The sequence below is a fragment of the Drosophila innubila genome, assembly GCF_004354385.1.
Source record: "Drosophila innubila isolate TH190305 chromosome 2L unlocalized genomic scaffold, UK_Dinn_1.0 4_B_2L, whole genome shotgun sequence".
Classification (NCBI taxonomy): domain Eukaryota; kingdom Metazoa; phylum Arthropoda; class Insecta; order Diptera; family Drosophilidae; genus Drosophila; species Drosophila innubila.
The window spans coordinates 8,622,449-8,638,164 of NW_022995372.1; the positions used below are offsets into that span (position 1 = coordinate 8,622,449).

At 40.2% G+C, this 15,716-nt stretch overlaps 3 protein-coding genes across 9 annotated transcripts; 1 reads left to right on the forward strand and 2 right to left on the reverse strand.

Annotated features, from left to right (window-relative positions):
* The first annotated feature begins 1,910 nt into the window (after nt 1–1,910).
* LOC117780755 (calcium uptake protein 1 homolog, mitochondrial) lies at nt 1,911–5,612 on the forward strand. 4 transcript variants are annotated; one of them, XM_034617396.1, is made up of 9 exons: nt 1,911–2,285; nt 2,346–2,532; nt 3,491–3,653; nt 3,752–3,789; nt 4,021–4,135; nt 4,193–4,353; nt 4,572–4,580; nt 4,759–5,218; nt 5,281–5,612. In XM_034617396.1, the coding sequence occupies exons 1-9, from the start codon at nt 1,990–1,992 to the stop codon at nt 5,433–5,435; spliced, it is 1,584 nt and encodes a 527-aa protein (XP_034473287.1). In that variant the 5' UTR covers nt 1,911–1,989; the 3' UTR covers nt 5,436–5,612. The 4 variants fall into 4 exon arrangements, with proteins under 4 accessions (XP_034473287.1, XP_034473288.1, XP_034473290.1 ...); XM_034617397.1 differs by lacking the exon at nt 3,491–3,653 and adding an exon at nt 3,142–3,301 and having other exon boundaries at nt 1,912–2,285; XM_034617399.1 differs by lacking the exons at nt 3,491–3,653; nt 4,572–4,580 and adding an exon at nt 3,142–3,301 and having other exon boundaries at nt 1,913–2,285.
* A 108-nt stretch (nt 5,613–5,720) lies between these two features.
* On the reverse strand, nt 5,721–8,995 carry LOC117780754 (transcription factor E4F1). The gene is made up of 3 exons (XM_034617395.1): nt 8,919–8,995; nt 7,845–8,586; nt 5,721–6,966 (listed from the first exon to the last, which is right to left on the reverse strand). Exons 1-3 carry the CDS (start codon nt 8,931–8,933, stop codon nt 5,957–5,959), a joined length of 1,767 nt encoding a protein of 588 aa, XP_034473286.1. The 5' UTR covers nt 8,934–8,995; the 3' UTR covers nt 5,721–5,956.
* A 2,396-nt stretch (nt 8,996–11,391) lies between these two features.
* LOC117781652 (serine-rich adhesin for platelets) lies at nt 11,392–15,505 on the reverse strand. 4 transcript variants are annotated; one of them, XM_034618440.1, is made up of 3 exons: nt 15,429–15,505; nt 13,863–14,846; nt 11,392–12,810 (listed from the first exon to the last, which is right to left on the reverse strand). In XM_034618440.1, the coding sequence occupies exons 2-3, from the start codon at nt 14,834–14,836 to the stop codon at nt 12,153–12,155; spliced, it is 1,632 nt and encodes a 543-aa protein (XP_034474331.1). In that variant the 5' UTR covers nt 14,837–14,846; nt 15,429–15,505; the 3' UTR covers nt 11,392–12,152. The 4 variants fall into 4 exon arrangements, with proteins under 4 accessions (XP_034474331.1, XP_034474333.1, XP_034474334.1 ...); XM_034618442.1 differs by having other exon boundaries at nt 13,863–14,859; nt 15,429–15,486; XM_034618443.1 differs by lacking the exon at nt 15,429–15,505 and adding an exon at nt 15,029–15,411.
* Between the last annotated feature and the right edge of the window lie 211 nt (nt 15,506–15,716).

The window sequence follows — 15,716 nt, forward strand, 5'->3', positions numbered from 1 at the left end:
GCAAAATTGCTAATGCAGAGATTTCTATAACAGAATGTTGCTTGTGTAAAGGTTGCTCATAAAGAATGTTACCTGTATTAACAAAACGAATTAAGCTAGCTAGAATACTCAAAGATGCATTTTGGTTGCAATTACTTACTATTTCCCATTAGCCAAGCTTCTGTCGCCCTACTAAGCGATTAGAAGTCATTGCAGAACTGGTTAAAATGCCTAGCAATGCCACAGACGGCTTAAATTGAACAGTTCTATGGGCAATGGCGCCAGAGTCGAATACAAAACATAGACATTAAATGCAGAGGAAGTGACATTAATTGCATTGATTTAGCAGGCCCTATGGGCGATGGGCATGCCATGGAGGCAAACGACAGGCAATTCAGGCGACAACTGATAAAAGCGACTCTGCTGGAAGCGTGTCCAATATACACAGTCCACTGTACACTATCTACTGTCCATTCTCCGATGAGGCAGCATCAAAAACCTGTTCAAGTCAACAAACCCGGGCAGCATTACAGCTGCCGTTGTCCGCTCTGGTTCGCATGGATATTACGCAGTCGATGCGTTTGCATTTCCAATTATACGAAATCGTTGCTAATGAGAAATTAATTTGCACAAATGCTAAACAAGTCGCTGTGTTTCGGTCATGCGAATGATTTAGTTGTGAGTCGCACATAAATTCGAATTTTGAATTTCCCAGGTGTTCGTATCCGAGCGTAACTAATGCAGATTTAATTGTCCCAATTTGATCAGTACAATTGTAATAACAAACAAAAACGACACAGCACGCAACTTGGCCAAATCGACCTTGATAGCAGTTATAACTTTTAAGCAAAAACAAGTAATCTAAGCACGATCAACATGTTGAAAGTTTATAAAAGTTTGTTAACTTTTAAATCAATTGATAAAAATAAGTCGTCAAGATCTGCATTTGAATATACTTTTATTTGGCTTAATCCGCGTTCTATTCATAAATATAACGGCAGCAAGCAAATTGTTTCCGTTGACCAATCTAATGCCTGTCAACCCACAACAACAGCCGAAGCTAACATTATTATTATTAGAGACTATAGTGCTGTAAATAAAGACCGCCCAATAAATACATCAACAGGCGCCAACTTGGGCGTGTGTTACATTAATCAAAATAAAATTGCATCGTTGTCGTTGTTTGTGTGAGTATCGTGGATACCTCAATCTGGACATTGCATGCAATCAGCATTTCAATTTGCAAGACGCCCATGCAGAGAAGTCACGTGCTTGTAAGCAAGTGCAGAGTAATGTCTTGATTGAGTGATTGATGCGCTAACATTTAAATTTTAAAACGCAATTGAAAAGAAGACAATAAGCCTCAGTCACAGTAAGCATTTATTCACTCGATTTCGAACATTTAATAAACTTTTTATATTTTAACTTTTAAATTTGCGTCTTCTTCGCGCACTTTGTTGCCGATATTATTGCTTTTTAAAAATCAACCTTAATTTTTCAAATAGCCAGATTTCCGGGTAATATAAATTTTCAAATTTTTCTAACAATGGAGCCCTAAAAACAGCAGGAACTAGCTATAAAATAGCTGAGTTGGCAATAGCCAATGTGTTGCTCAAATGGAACTGCAATCGTTCATTCCGATATAGCAGTACAACTGTAGTGTAGTACTTTTTCATTGGCGCCGAATTTAAAATATAATTTAACAACTGATCATTTTAATCAACTAAATAAGTATTCAGTTGAACAAATTTAATTATTAATTCGTTTAAGTAAAGGTGAATTAAGCAATAACTAAATATCTGTCCATTTTGTTTGACCAAACATCGTTTTGTAGCACACACACGATGCGACTTCATAAACGTGTCATATATCGATAGGTAGAATAACATATCGGACTCTTTGTTGCAATCGATTACAATATAAATATTTGCATGGTTGCATTTGGACATCTATTTTATTTATAACAGTGCAAAAAAGAACTAAATACACGATTATAAAAACAGTGTGAAAATGTCTGTGGTGCGTTTTTTGGCAACGCGACAGGCTTTGGCGGCGTTAACAAGACGTTCCGCATTGCCGACTCTACAGAATTGTCGCACATTTACATCATTGACAAACAATAACAACAACTTCAATAAAGCAAACACGAGCACAACAACAACTTTAACGGCATGCGGAACGCAATTGCAACAAACTCGGGATCACAAGCGTTTTGGCCATGGTGAGGAGAAAACACCACGTTTGACCAAATATTTTCACTTTATGGTGCTCAGCTTGTTTATCATCTCGGTGCTGGACTGGGGCAAGTGAGTCTGATCGAACCAAAATGTAAGGTCAAGCAATATATAAAATGCGTCTATTTTTAGAGTGAAACGCTTGCTCATACCAAAAGTAGACGCGGATGCGGGTCAGCGTCCCTCCGATGCGGCCGGTGTGAATGGCGACAGCAGCTCCGATAAAGACGGCGATGATTCTGAGGATGAGGAGGAAGCTCGTCTCAATCTCAGTGATGGAAAGAAAGTCAAGGAAAAAGTCGGTTTCCGCGATCGCAAAGTATGTTAACCGCATTACAAAATAGAATTAAAGAAAGATTATCTTCGGCATGTCGAAGATTTGCCATCCTTGCAGAGTCCTGTATTAAATGGCGTATATATGTTTGGTCACGAGGTATAAGACAATACTAAATATAAAATCTGTGATTTTCGATACACATTTGTCAGCGAACGTAATTTTTATAGGCTATATTATAATGATTATATTATTATAATTTATTTTGAGTATTTTTTAACAAATCAGACTATGCTTAATATATTTGAGCTAAAAAAATAACATTGACATATAATAATTGTTATTTTTGTCTCTTTTAATGAATGATAAACAAATCATTCAAATCCAAAGATGTGGTTTAAAAAAATATAATTTTAATTCACGATGCCCAAAATTTATAACACCCTCTGCAAGGATATAACAAGCAAATTTTTAACTATTATTTCAGTGTATATATATTTGTATAAACTTATGTTATTTTATTTACTATTTTGTAAATTATATACGCGATATATTTTCTTGATTACTTTAGTTTTCTTCTGACTTTCATTTCTCTTTATGTTGCTCACCGTTGCCATTACACACCACAACACAACTCACACACACACACCCCAGATAATCGAATATGAGAATCGTATCAGGCAATTCTCAACTCCAGACAAAATCTTTCGCTATTTTGCCACAGTGCGTTTACAGGATGCGACACAAACAATTGTATGCATGACACCCGAGGACTTCTTACGCTCAATCTATCCGGGCATAAAGCAGCCAGATGGTAATTTAGTTATTGGCTTACATACGAAACTAGACTGTAAATACTAACACACGATCCTGCTCATTATTTCGACCCAACGCTTGCTTACTCTACTTTTTTTGACTTTTACAATTCATTAATACTGCCTGCGTTAAATGCTATAAACATAAATACCAAATGTAATGTAATTTTCCTGAACAACTCGCTTAGATAATTGAATATGAGAATCGCATCAGGCAATTCTCAACGCCAGATAAAGTATTTCGCTACTTTGCCACGATCCAAGTGCCGGTCTCCGATGATCGCCATGAGGTCTTCATGACACCAACCGATTTTTTGACTAGCATGACGCCAGGCATGAAACAACCAGATGGTATGTGGCTTCTAAATCATATCCATAGCAGTCTTCAAACTAACAAGTCATAAATAAATATTAAAACGAATTTACTAAACAATTTTTGATACTTACAGGTTTAGGTTTGGACCAATATCGTCGCTATGATCCAAAGGTAAGCAGAATATAATTAAAACCACCTTCAAACCACCATAATTTCAAATTCAGGAACCCCTTTACATTGCAAATTTTTCTAATTTAATACCAAACAAATTGGTTTTTTCCTAAAAATTTTAAGTTTCATCATTTTTTAAAGATTATAACTTAAGGTAATATATTCGAATTTATTTTTATACCATTATTTAAAAAAGCAGTCAATTTAATAACATATTTTTTTCGATTTTAGTCCGTGGGGGAACAGTTAAACTTGCAGTTGGAGAAGAACAGCATATTTTACAAGCTAGGATCCTTTGGCCTCATCACCTTCTCCGATTACATATTTCTGCTCACAGTGTTATCCAGTAAGTTAACTAAACCTTGTAACTCCCAGTTTAATTAAATTTTTTTTAATTTTACAGTTTCCCGTCGTCATTTTGAGATTGCATTTCGAATGTTCGATTTGAATGGCGACGGTGATGTGGATTGCGAGGAATTTGAAATGGTGGCAACCCTTGTGCGTCAACAGACGAGCATAGGGACACGGCATCGGGATCATGCAAATACCGGAAATACATTTAAGGTAATCATCGTTTCAATGGATTTGAGCTCTCTCAATAAATCTGTGTAACGAGTAAACGTATGTTGAGAGTGGCTGGATTACTAAAGTATCTTTTATATTGTATATTCTCTATATCTCTTGGCTTCTTTCCTATTGTATACGCGTGTCCGTTAAATGCGTGTCGTAACTCGTAACTGTGTATATAATAATACTTCACTTCCTTTTTTGACTACTTACAGTCCTTGAAGGTACTTTTGTGAATAACCAAACAGATCTCATTTCGCAAACACACTCCTCACCCAACTTTAATTTCATGTAATACTTGCACCAGTTCAAACACCTGCACGCTCCCATTGTTCAATATATTTAATAATTTTCATAATATTATATTGAGCTTGGTCTAAAAGTGATTTTTACTTTTGTCAGGGCGTCAATTCGGCGTTGATAACGTACTTCTTTGGACCAAATATGGATGAGAAGCTGACTATTGAAAAGTTCTTAGACTTTCAAGAGCAACTACAGCGTGAAATACTCTCGCTGGAGTTTGAACGCAAGGAACCCAATGAGGAGGGCAAAATAACAGAAGCGGACTTTGCCGAATTGCTTTTGGCCTATGCGGGTTATCCGCCCAAGAAGAAGCAGAAGAAATTGAAGCGTGTCAAGCGTCGTTTTCGTGATCATGGCACTGGTATCTCCAAGGAAGATTATCTCGACTTCTTCCACTTTTTGAATAACATCAATGATGTGGACACCGCACTGACTTTTTATCACATTGCGGGTGCTTCGATTGATCAACAAACGTTGCAACATGTGGCCAAAACGGTGGCAGTTGTAAATCTATCCGATCACGTTGTCGACGTTGTTTTTACCATATTCGATGAGAACAGTTAGTACTATTATTTATGCCAAATTTGAGGCACTTTATTAATTACTTTTCTTGCTTCACAGATGATAATCAGCTAAGCAACAAAGAATTTATTTCGGTCATGAAAAATCGCGTTCAACGTGGCTTGGAAAAGCCAAAAGATACAGGATTCCTTAAAATGATGCAGTCGGTATTCAAATGCGCCAAGGAAACAAAGCCCGTGTTATTGGATATATAGGAAAATTATCGAATGTGAATTCTCTCGATTGACCAGTGCTTAAAGCGCTTCACTTAGTCATTTTTCTTACGCTTGATCCTATTTATGTTTAGTTAATGTTTACTTTAGTCCAATTAAACAACAGGCATTATGGATAGTTCACTGTATTATTGTTTTAAGAGAAACGAATAATTGTTATCTCATATTTCTTTTCTTAAAAGATAGTACATGAAATACTCTAAATGTTGTTTTTTTAAAGAATTTTTTTCTTGTATATTTAAACACATTTTTAAACGACTTGTGCACTTAATACGTTTACAAAATATATATTAATATTTATCATAAAAAATTAATTATTATCTTAAGCTAACTTATAGAAGCCACAAACAGCTCAATGGGAATACTTCAGGAATATTTTTTTAAAGTACAATAGTTTTAATTCGTGTATGGAATATATTCCATTAAGGACTGCTGTTGAACAGCTTATCAACTGTTTATTAGATTGGAATGCATCAACAATTGGAATGCTTATATATGGGTAACTAGGCTACATCGACTTCCTGATCCTCATCGTCTATATCATCGACACTCATGCCGTACAGTTCCAAGTCGTGCTGCTTCAGATGCGCCGTATATGCGTCCAGTTGGGTGAAACGCCGTTGACACTCACAGCACTCCAGCCAATCATCGACAGAACTGTCGCCATCTTCGCTATCCGAGGAACGCTGTCTGTGGTGACTGTTTAAGCCCGTCTCTAGCTGTGGATCTGAGCCATGTGTCGCCTTGTGCTCCGTGTAATGCAGATAGTCTTGATATTTGGCTGGACAACGGAGGCATTTGTACCAACGATCTCGCACATGTGTCACCATATGTTTCTTGAGTGTGGAGCACTCCCGGAAGGGCTTGCGACACTTGCTGCAACTGAACGGTTTCTCGCCGGTGTGGATCATGTAGTGTCGCTTGAGATTGTGGCGGGTTCCAAAGGGACGATGGCACAGGGGGCAGGGATAGGATCGTCGATTACGCGATGTCCTGGCTTGAACTCGTGGTGCCGCATCGTTGCTCAGCGAGGATGATGAGTTGGCGCTGCTGCAGCTTCGTGGCATTGGCGGACGTGCCGGAGGAGCAGGAACCACATTTGGCGGGGGTTGTGTGGGCGTGGCAAGAGGGGGAACTAAAGTCACAAGCAACATGGGAGGTGACGATGCAATTGTGGTAGCAACTGGAGGCGACATAATTACATCATCCATCGGTTCCTCCTCCTGTTCGAGATCCTGATCTGTTTCCTGTTCTTGTTCCGCCTCTTTGTCCTCCTCTTTTTCATTCTCCACAGCATTTGCACTCAGGTTGCCCTCCATTTCGGAAGGATTGAGCAACAGATTCTTTCCCTCGCATTCCACACACCGCGTAGAGTCCTGCTCCATGGGTGGGTGCAACCGACATATCATACATATATAGCGCGGATCGTTTATGTGACGCCGTCGATGCTTTTTGAGATCGCTGAACTCTCGAAAACGACGTTCGCACAAATCGCATGGAAAAGGACGCTCTCCTATTGCAAAAAAAGTAAATATTAATTTGGTGACTGAATAACATTTGCTGCAAAAATAATTTTTAATTTTTCAATCTTAGTTGAATCACAATATATTTTAACCTCCACAGGAACTATCAGTCAATAATTGAGTTTATGACTGATAAATTGTGGAATCTCAAATGATCTCTGGTAGGTCAAAGTTCGGTCAAATTCAAACTCTCAAGCGAATTTTCATTTTGATCATGGTTTGGGCTCTAAATTTATTCTGCATTTAAATTTATGCCCTTGTCCCCCTGGTGTATTCAAAAATTGATCATTTTGTATCTTAAATTGCAATCTTTAATCAACTTCATATATCAAAATTAATATAAAACAACACCAAAACATTTTACAAACTTTCAAAATTGATTTTTGTACATAACGGTACTGATACCGGACCCGAAAGAACATAATCGAAATACAACCTTTTCCCGAAGTAGTTGTTTTGGGACGCAACGGAGCAGATATTTGTTTCGGTTAGAATCACTAATTCTAAAGCAATAAATTTAAAAAACAAATAAATAAAAATTTATTTAATTACAAAAATTTAATATTACAAAAAAAAATTATTTTTTTTAATATCCTTCAATTTAAGTAAAAGCTATACAGACGACAGATCTATGGATGGGATTATTCAGAAAAAAAGATAAATTTAACGGTCTCAACAGACTCTTTATATACACACATGTACGTAAATATGTATCTATAGTAAATACAGGTATATTCATTGAGAAAAATATTGTTGTTTTAGATAGAATTTTGTATGTAGTCGTGTTTTGAGACACGCCTGTTGAGCATCTGGAGCTCTCTGTCTCTCGCTCGCTCTCTGTGTCTCTTACTATATATGTATATCTCACCTGTGTGTATCATCATGTGACGACGCAGATTGTAGTTGGATTGCACTTTCTTGCCACAAGCTTGGCATTGGTAGAAATGACGACCACGTCGTTTAATATATGGTCTTGTTGGCCGCTTTTTGGGAACTGCTTTCGTTGTCAGCGACTGCTGCTCATCGTCATCCGACTGCAGTACGATTATCTGGCTGGGATCGTTCAGTTCACAGCTAACGGCCGTTAAGGGTAAATCCCTAGCATCCTCATCCTCGCTAGATGCGTCTTCCTCCACCTCCTCCTCCTCGCTATCACTCAACTCAATCCTGGCCACAATTCGCTGTGGCTCCAACTGCTTGGGTATGAGTTGTATATCTGGTGATGATCGCATTATCGGCTTCAAGCTACGCGCTGGACCAATTATCATTAACGGCGGCTCCACAGTTGCCTCATCATCGTCCAAAAGCCCGATTATCTGTTGATGTTGTTGTTGCTCTTGATGCCGCTGTTGCTGCTGACGCTGCAGTTCCTGCTGCTGCTGCTGGCCAATCTTGAGCAGCAAACTCTTAATCTTGGCATCGTCAATGGACACAAAGTTCTCCTCCGGCTCGTGGTATTCATAGCTGATGGGATCCGGCGGCAGCAGCTGGCAATTTGCCTCACAGCAGGCAGCGTCGCAGCAGCCCGTTGCCGTCGTACAGCAAGCGGGGGCGGTGCTGGCGCAGTCGCTGCAGCAGTCGGCGCAGCCAGCGGACGCAAGCTCCATGCCCTAGCAAAGAAAAGAGAGTCAAAAAGGAAGTCGGCGTGAGTACAAAACGAGCTTTTGAGACTGTTTGTTAGCATAAGAAAAGAGAGCGAGATAGAAAGAGAGCAAAGACACGGAGTGATTACAAAGAGAGAGAGAGAGAGCTTTTGCTTGTGCGCCTGTATAAGCTGCATATCATTACCATAGAAAACAGAGCCAGAAATAAAAAGAGGAGAGGAGAGAGAGAGAGAGCTTGTGCGCCTGCGCATATGCTATGCTTATTAAGCTAATTCCACTGCACACATTTGCATCCTTGTGCAATAACACTAACAACAAAAACAACAACAATAACGAACCTTGCCGCAGAACATCAACAATCGCTAACAACAAAGCAACACAATAGAAGACACCACAAAAATTAATTTGTGACTGGCGCTGGTTTTATTTTATTTTTTCTCTTTTTTGCCGTGGCCGTTTCGCGTTGTTGGCCGAGGCCGAGTGAAGAAGAAACTGGATTCGCGGCTCGTTCGGCCGGGCTCAGCAACCTCGACAAACGCCAAAAGTCGAGTTTGCAGTCAGCTCGCTGCCCAGCCTCTGTCGCTGCTCAGTCTGAATCAGCGATGCGAAGCAACAACAACAGAAAAAAGCAGCGACGTCGACGTCTGCGCTCCAGGCTTTTTATTTTTACTGCACGCGCATATTGAACAGAAAAAAAAAAAAAGAAAGAAGCAAAACGATCGTTGGCGACCCGGCAAGCTGCTCCTCGTTGCCTCTGTCTCTGCCGCCGTCGCAGTCGCAGCCCCTGCCCACACCCTGTGCCGTTGCGTGCGTTGGCTGTTAACTTGATTTTTCTTCAGGCACCAAAACGAAAAACAAAGAAAATGCGCAGGGCAAACCGAAAGACACAACAACAAACGCGGCACAAGTGACAGCGCAAAAAATAGAAAAAGAAAAAAAAGAAACAAGCGAGCGCGAAACTCAACTTAACTCAACTCACGATTTTCAAGATTACTTCGAGCAGCGACGCAACAGCAGAGGAGCATTGAAGCAGACGTCGACGACGCCGACGACAGCGGGGCGAAAACGGCAAGCTCCATTAAAGCACGACCGAAGCGAAGCGAATCGTGCTCCCAACAACAACAGCAACGAAAACCAACAACAACTATTACAACAGCTACAGCGAACAGCAGCAGAAGCTGCTGCCGAGCAGCGTAAGCTCCGTGCGCAACGGTTTCTTGTTAATCTCTTTCCTTTTTAGCGCAGCAACTACAACTACAACAACAACTACAGACTTTAATTATATGCCATTTGCTGTTTGTTGTTGTTGTTGTTGTTGTTGTTGTTTGGGCGCTGATGACGACGCAGGCGTTGGCAGCAAAAGCTGTATAGTAGCTGCGTCAGCCTGTTGACAGTGTTGAGCAACGACGCAAAAAGGGGGGCCCTTTACGATCGTGAGTGTGCGAGAGAGTGACCTGTGTTGGCATATGCCAATTGCTCATTTGTATACATTTGATGTGGGTGGCTAAAACTAAGTTGAGCACACGACACACTGTTGTTTTCCCTCTCTCGCTCTCTCTCCTCTCTTGCCGTCCCCTGCATGCCCCTGGTTCCTCTAAAGAACAACGCAACCGAGCGATGCGATCGTGCTTGCAAGTATAAATCGACTATGAAACTTGTTTTAGACCAACCACAACCGCCCACTCACCCAGGCTGGGAATCTCATGTTGACACTCACTGTCTGCCCGCCCCCTACCTTCCAGTGTGGGGAGCAATGCTCGGCGCTCCCAGCCAGGTGTTCGAACTTTTTCTGTACGAATACTATCCACACATATGTATAATTTACATTGTGCATATGTACATACATATAGGGTTTGGGGCAGATATGATATCACAGCCTGATGTATAAGTAAATATATTTATACTATATTCTTATTAATCAAGGCTGCAAACCGGTTCTGAACCGAACCACGTAGAACCGGTTTGGTTCGGGTCTGTAAGCAGCCCGAACCGGATCATGAACCGAACCCTTGAAATTATTTACTTTGCGAGCCCGAACCTAAACCGAACCGCTTTCCAAAATAAAAGTTTCGGTTCGAAAAAAAATTAATTACATAAATTTTATGGCTTCCTAATATTACGCAATTATTTGAGACTTCGGATTAAAATAAGTCATATTTAAATCTTCAAATAAATCTAATTTATCATCAAAATTTGATTTATTTAAAAGAAAAAATGTAATTAGTTCAAAATGTAAAACAGTAAAATATTTTTCTTGTATAAGAGGAAACCAAGGTTCGAACCCAAACCTTGGGTTCAGGGTGTATGCAAACCAATTCGAGAACCGAACCGATGTCTTGCTCTATGGCTCGAGCCGCCAAACCGAACCTTTAACAAAATTTTGGAGGTTTGCAGCCTTGTTATTAAATAATAATAAAAAATAAATAGATAGACATCTTTTTATCGCTATGAACACCTACATATGTAGATCACAGAGAATATAATAGCTAGAGATCCCATCTACTTGTATATCCTGAGCAGATTCCATACGTTCCCACAATTCGAAAAAAAAAAATAGCAACTTACAAGAGTATTCTCAAGCTAGAGACTTCAGTTTCGGCACATATCCGGAAGCGTTCTAAAAATATCATCACGATTTGATAATAATCTCGGAAGACATTCAAGTAACCATTTTCAACAACATTTGACGATCTTAGTAGCAACTAAAAGTTGTTGCGATAAGCAATATTTAAATTCGTCGATTTAAACTTAGTTATTTAAATAAATAAATCAATTAAAATTTTTTTTTAAAAGAGAAATACAACTCAATCATAATTTATAGAATAAACTTGTTTATTATGTATTTTCGTGTCTATTCTTAAAAAAAAAATACATTTTGAAGCTAGGTTATAATAAATTCGCACACGATACACAGTTGGATCGCTAGGCAAAGTTAAGATAATGATCGGATACACGCAGATATCCATTATGAATTGGATACGTAGCATACACATGTTCGTATGTATGTATAGTAATTATAAGAAACATATTTGGCAAAATTGGATTGGTACTATGATCTAAGCGGGCTAACAACTAAGTGTACCGTAAATATATCTAAATATAGCTACATATGTATGCTATGTATAAACTATGTGACTTATCCCTCATAAGAATATGCAAATATCGTATATTTATATCAATCGTCTATATAAACGACAAAAGTAATTGGTAAAGAAAACGGCTTATTGGGACATAAACATAAAAGATCGGGCACAAATATAAAAAAAAAAAAACAAATGTTTCTAGTTATATAAAAGAGCGAATTATAGATGATAAAGGGAATGGAAGTGTTAGATATAAAGATAATGATGATATGCAATGTGTAAAGAAACAACTTAACTATTTACAACGAGGCTTACAACTAAGGCGAACTGAGTAAAGCTCGGGACATTGGGTGGGTGCTGTATTAGAATTAACGCTTGAATTGGTGCCATAATCATAAGAACTACGTCTATAAGTATCTGGTAACAGCAGGATCAGGAGCAGGCGGATGCGGCTGTTCATCTATGGTACAATGTGATCATATGGATCACTTAAAGCTTTTGCTGCACATCCAGTTTGCTTGGCTTGCTTGATTCCATGGACGTGCCGAGTTTCTCGTGATTCACAATAAACTTCTTCGCCCCGGAGAAGCCCTGCTTGTTGATGTAGAAACTCTTCTGGGCGAGCGGGGAGGCGGCGCCATCATCGACGGCAAGACGATTGAGAAATGTGGCCGCCGTCTTGGCGCCACTGTCGCAGGAGGAAGATTCAATGCTGATGGTGGAGCAGCCGCCAATGGATGACGTTTCGCTCTTGGCATCATCCATTAGAGTGGCATCATCGACCATATCGTTGACCAGCAACTGGGGACCACCCAGTGCACTGCTCGACGAGGCCGTCGACAATATAGAGGAGGTGCGACTGCGACAAGTGTTTGGCTCGCTTTCCGGTATTGAGATGCCCTCATCAATGCTCTGGCTTTGGCTATTCCCCGCCAGACACATGGCATCCAAGCCGTTGCCAGTGAGGACGCTGCTCGGCGAAGCAGACACGGGAGAGGGGCAGCCGCTGCTGTTGTTGCCGGCGGCATTGTTATTGGTGCACAACTTGGAGATAAACAGCTTGGGCGTGATGCGGCCATCGTAAGTGCCCGAATCGGGACTGGGGCACACCGACGACGGCGATTGGCACACGGGCGAAGAGCCGCGACTGCAAAAGACATACGAGTTTATAATAGATTGATATTGAATACCAGATTTAATTTGTTAAATCAAATAAAACTAAAAACGTAAATAAAACTTAGATATGGGCAAAAAAAAACAAGAATAAAGTTCAAATTTCTAAAAGTTCTCTTTATATCTAAGTAGCAATCATTCTGAACTATATTTAGTGAAATATATATCTTAAATTTGAAAAACGCAAAACTCTGTGAAACTTGCAAGACTTTTTTAATACATTTTTTTTTTAATTTAATTTTGACAAATGTAAGTTAATTTTCCAGGTTATTGAATTTAAAAACCATTTCTAGATTCATTTTTAATAGCATTCATATGACACGTTGCGTTTATCAAATTTTCTTATGGTATTATTGTGAATTAATATATGTATTATTTAATTTAAAAAAAAAACATATTTATGTATATTGAAATGTTTTCTTTGCATTTTGATTAGATTTTTGATGCTGCAAAAGGGATTTACGTTTAAGAAAATAAATAAAAAATATATGAAAGTTCTAATAAATTAAATAGTCTGTATTTTGCTTAAATATTTAATTAAAAAAGTTTAAGTAGTGATGTAAAAATACATCGAAATATCGACAGCTCGATATCTGCGGAAGCGATTTTCGAGTAATTTAACTCGATTATTTTATTTGATGATCTATCGAGTTGATTAAGTCGATTTCCTAGAAAAATCGACAACTCATTGGGGCTTGTTCATCGAAGCTAATTTTTCAGTATTAAGATTAGACGTTAAGTTTTTGATTAACGAACGTAATAATTGACATAAAAAAAATGACAATACGCTTTGTTATTACAGTTAATTTTGTTTGAGAAAACGCAAGATTTGCAACTTAATCAATTATTTTTCGATACATCGACCACCCGATACTTTGTTTTTTCAATTTTCTATTTCGATATAAAACTTGATCCAAAGATTGAATTTACATCACTAAGTTTGAGTCACAAGTTGCGATTTAAGAATAAATTTTAAGTTGAAATTTCAGTGGAGTTTTCTAATATTTTTCTGAAATTCGAACTTACCTATCTGTAAAGATCTTCTTGAGCGGCGGTGGCGAGTAGACGCTCCAGTTGCTTACGCCGGGATTATTGTCGTCCAGCTCGAACTTGCGCTTGACGGGACCCAGCGACGAGGGACGCATTGCAATGGGAGACATGGAGCGGCGCGAGGTGAATGTGCGACGTGTCGGCGAGGGGGAGTAGGGCAGACGCATGCCCGCCCTGTTGCTGGTGGGACTGGGACTGGAGCAGCTGGTGCTGTTGCCGCTGCTGCTGCCTACTTGGGGCAGCACCACTTGCAGCGGATTGGAGAACTCATCCGATTTACAGGACCAGTTCTCGGCCACCAAGGTGAGATCTTCCCAGCTCTGTGAGATTTGGATCTCGCGATGCACCTCCCGCTCATGATTCACCTCGCGGCTGTTCAGATCCGCGCACTCCTCCTGACGCAGCTGCGACACGCGAGGCGTCAGACACAACGCCGATCCCGCCGCTGTCGCTGCGCCCGCCGCACCGCCAAGTCCGGGACTATAGCTGGCAGAGTAGCGTCGCGCTCGTGGCGTAAACAGATTAAACATGGGAGCTGGTGAAACTTCCCTGGAACTTGGCTGCGATCTTATGTGTATATTTTTGCCAAAGCAATCGATTCTGCTGCTGCTGCTAGAGTCACAACGCTGTTGTTGTTGCTGTGCTTGTTGCTCCTTCTTCTTTGGTGTCTGCTCATGCTCCCGGGCCGCAGCTGCTGCCGCTGCGGCGGCGCGCGTTGTCATCGGCGTCGCTTTGCCCGGCAGCGTGCGTATTATGGGAACGCTGAGGCAGCGTTTTAATGTCTTGGAGCTGCCGCCGGCGCTGGGCGGCTCTAAAGTATCCATAGGCACAGACTCTTCTGTCGCTGTCGACGTCGCCCTCGCTGCTTCTCCCTCTGTTGACGTCTTACTCGACTGATCATCGTTGCTGCCGCTGCTGCTGCTGCTACTGCTGCTGGCGTTCGTATCCATTGAATTGTTTCTATAAATAAAAACTATGTATTTACTATTTATTTTCGCTGTGGGTATTTTTATGTTTTGTGGGTTTCAATTTGTATAGTGTCAACTCGCACATACACACACACACCCACATTCTCACTAGAACAACAACAACAGCGCACACACATTTCGTTCTTGCTCGCTCACACACACATACACGCTTACTCAGCTGGCGCTGGTTCAGTTTTATATTTGTTGGGTTCGTTCGGTTCACTTGGACAGCTCGAAATGCATATGTCGCAGTTTATTTATGGCTCCAAGTTATGATATCTTCTCAAAATTCTCTTACAGCCGCCAATTCTCAGTTTGATGTCGCAGTCGCTGCCCCCGTCGGCGCTGACGTCGTCGTCGGCGTCACCGTCGCAGCTTGTCAATCGTTTTTTCTTCTTCCTCAAGCAACTGCGTGCGCTGTGAACTGCCAGTGTTTTTTTACTGTCTTTTTACGCTGCCTATTTACAGCCAGCTCATGCAAGTTGTGCATAATTTAGTTGAGCAACAATATGTGGCAGGTTTTAGCATACCTTTGCTATCACAACAACTTATCTAAATGCTTTAATTTACTTACAAAGTTATGTCCTGTGATTCTAATTTTCTGCAGCCCGTTTTAGTTTTTTCCTAGTGTTGGATAACGACCGCTGCACGTTGCCCACGCACGTTCAGACATCCGATTAAAAGCAGAGCGAGCATTGAATTAAATTACGATCTTGGACTATACGCAATAGTTATTTACTTGTTTCCAATTGTAAATTTGTAACACAATAGACTCTCTTAGTGGGAGTGCAATTGAATTTGTTGACAAACGTCTGTAGGCCAATCGCGTGGCGTCAATTTAAGCGACTGCGTCTGAAGAGTC

What these genes read in the sequence shown, in the direction of transcription:
- LOC117780755 (XM_034617396.1), top strand. Translation starts at nt 1,990, where the DNA reads ATGTCTGTGGTGCGTTTTTTGGCAACGCGACAGGCTTTGGCGGCGTTA. An exon ending in TCGGTGCTGGACTGGGGCAA is followed by an intron (nt 2,286 to 2,345) that starts GTGAGTCTGATC and finishes GTCTATTTTTAG; the next exon opens with AGTGAAACGCTTGCTCATAC. An exon ending in TCGGTTTCCGCGATCGCAAA is followed by an intron (nt 2,533 to 3,490) that starts GTATGTTAACCG and finishes CAACTCGCTTAG; the next exon opens with ATAATTGAATATGAGAATCG.
- LOC117780754 (XM_034617395.1), bottom strand. An exon ending in TCACATGATGATACACACAG is followed by an intron (nt 6,967 to 7,844) that starts GTGAGATATACA and finishes TTTTTGCAATAG; the next exon opens with GAGAGCGTCCTTTTCCATGC.
- LOC117781652 (XM_034618440.1), bottom strand. Translation starts at nt 14,836, where the DNA reads ATGGATACGAACGCCAGCAGCAGTAGCAGCAGCAGCAGCGGCAGCAAC. An exon ending in AAGAAGATCTTTACAGATAG is followed by an intron (nt 12,811 to 13,862) that starts GTAAGTTCGAAT and finishes TGTCTTTTGCAG; the next exon opens with TCGCGGCTCTTCGCCCGTGT.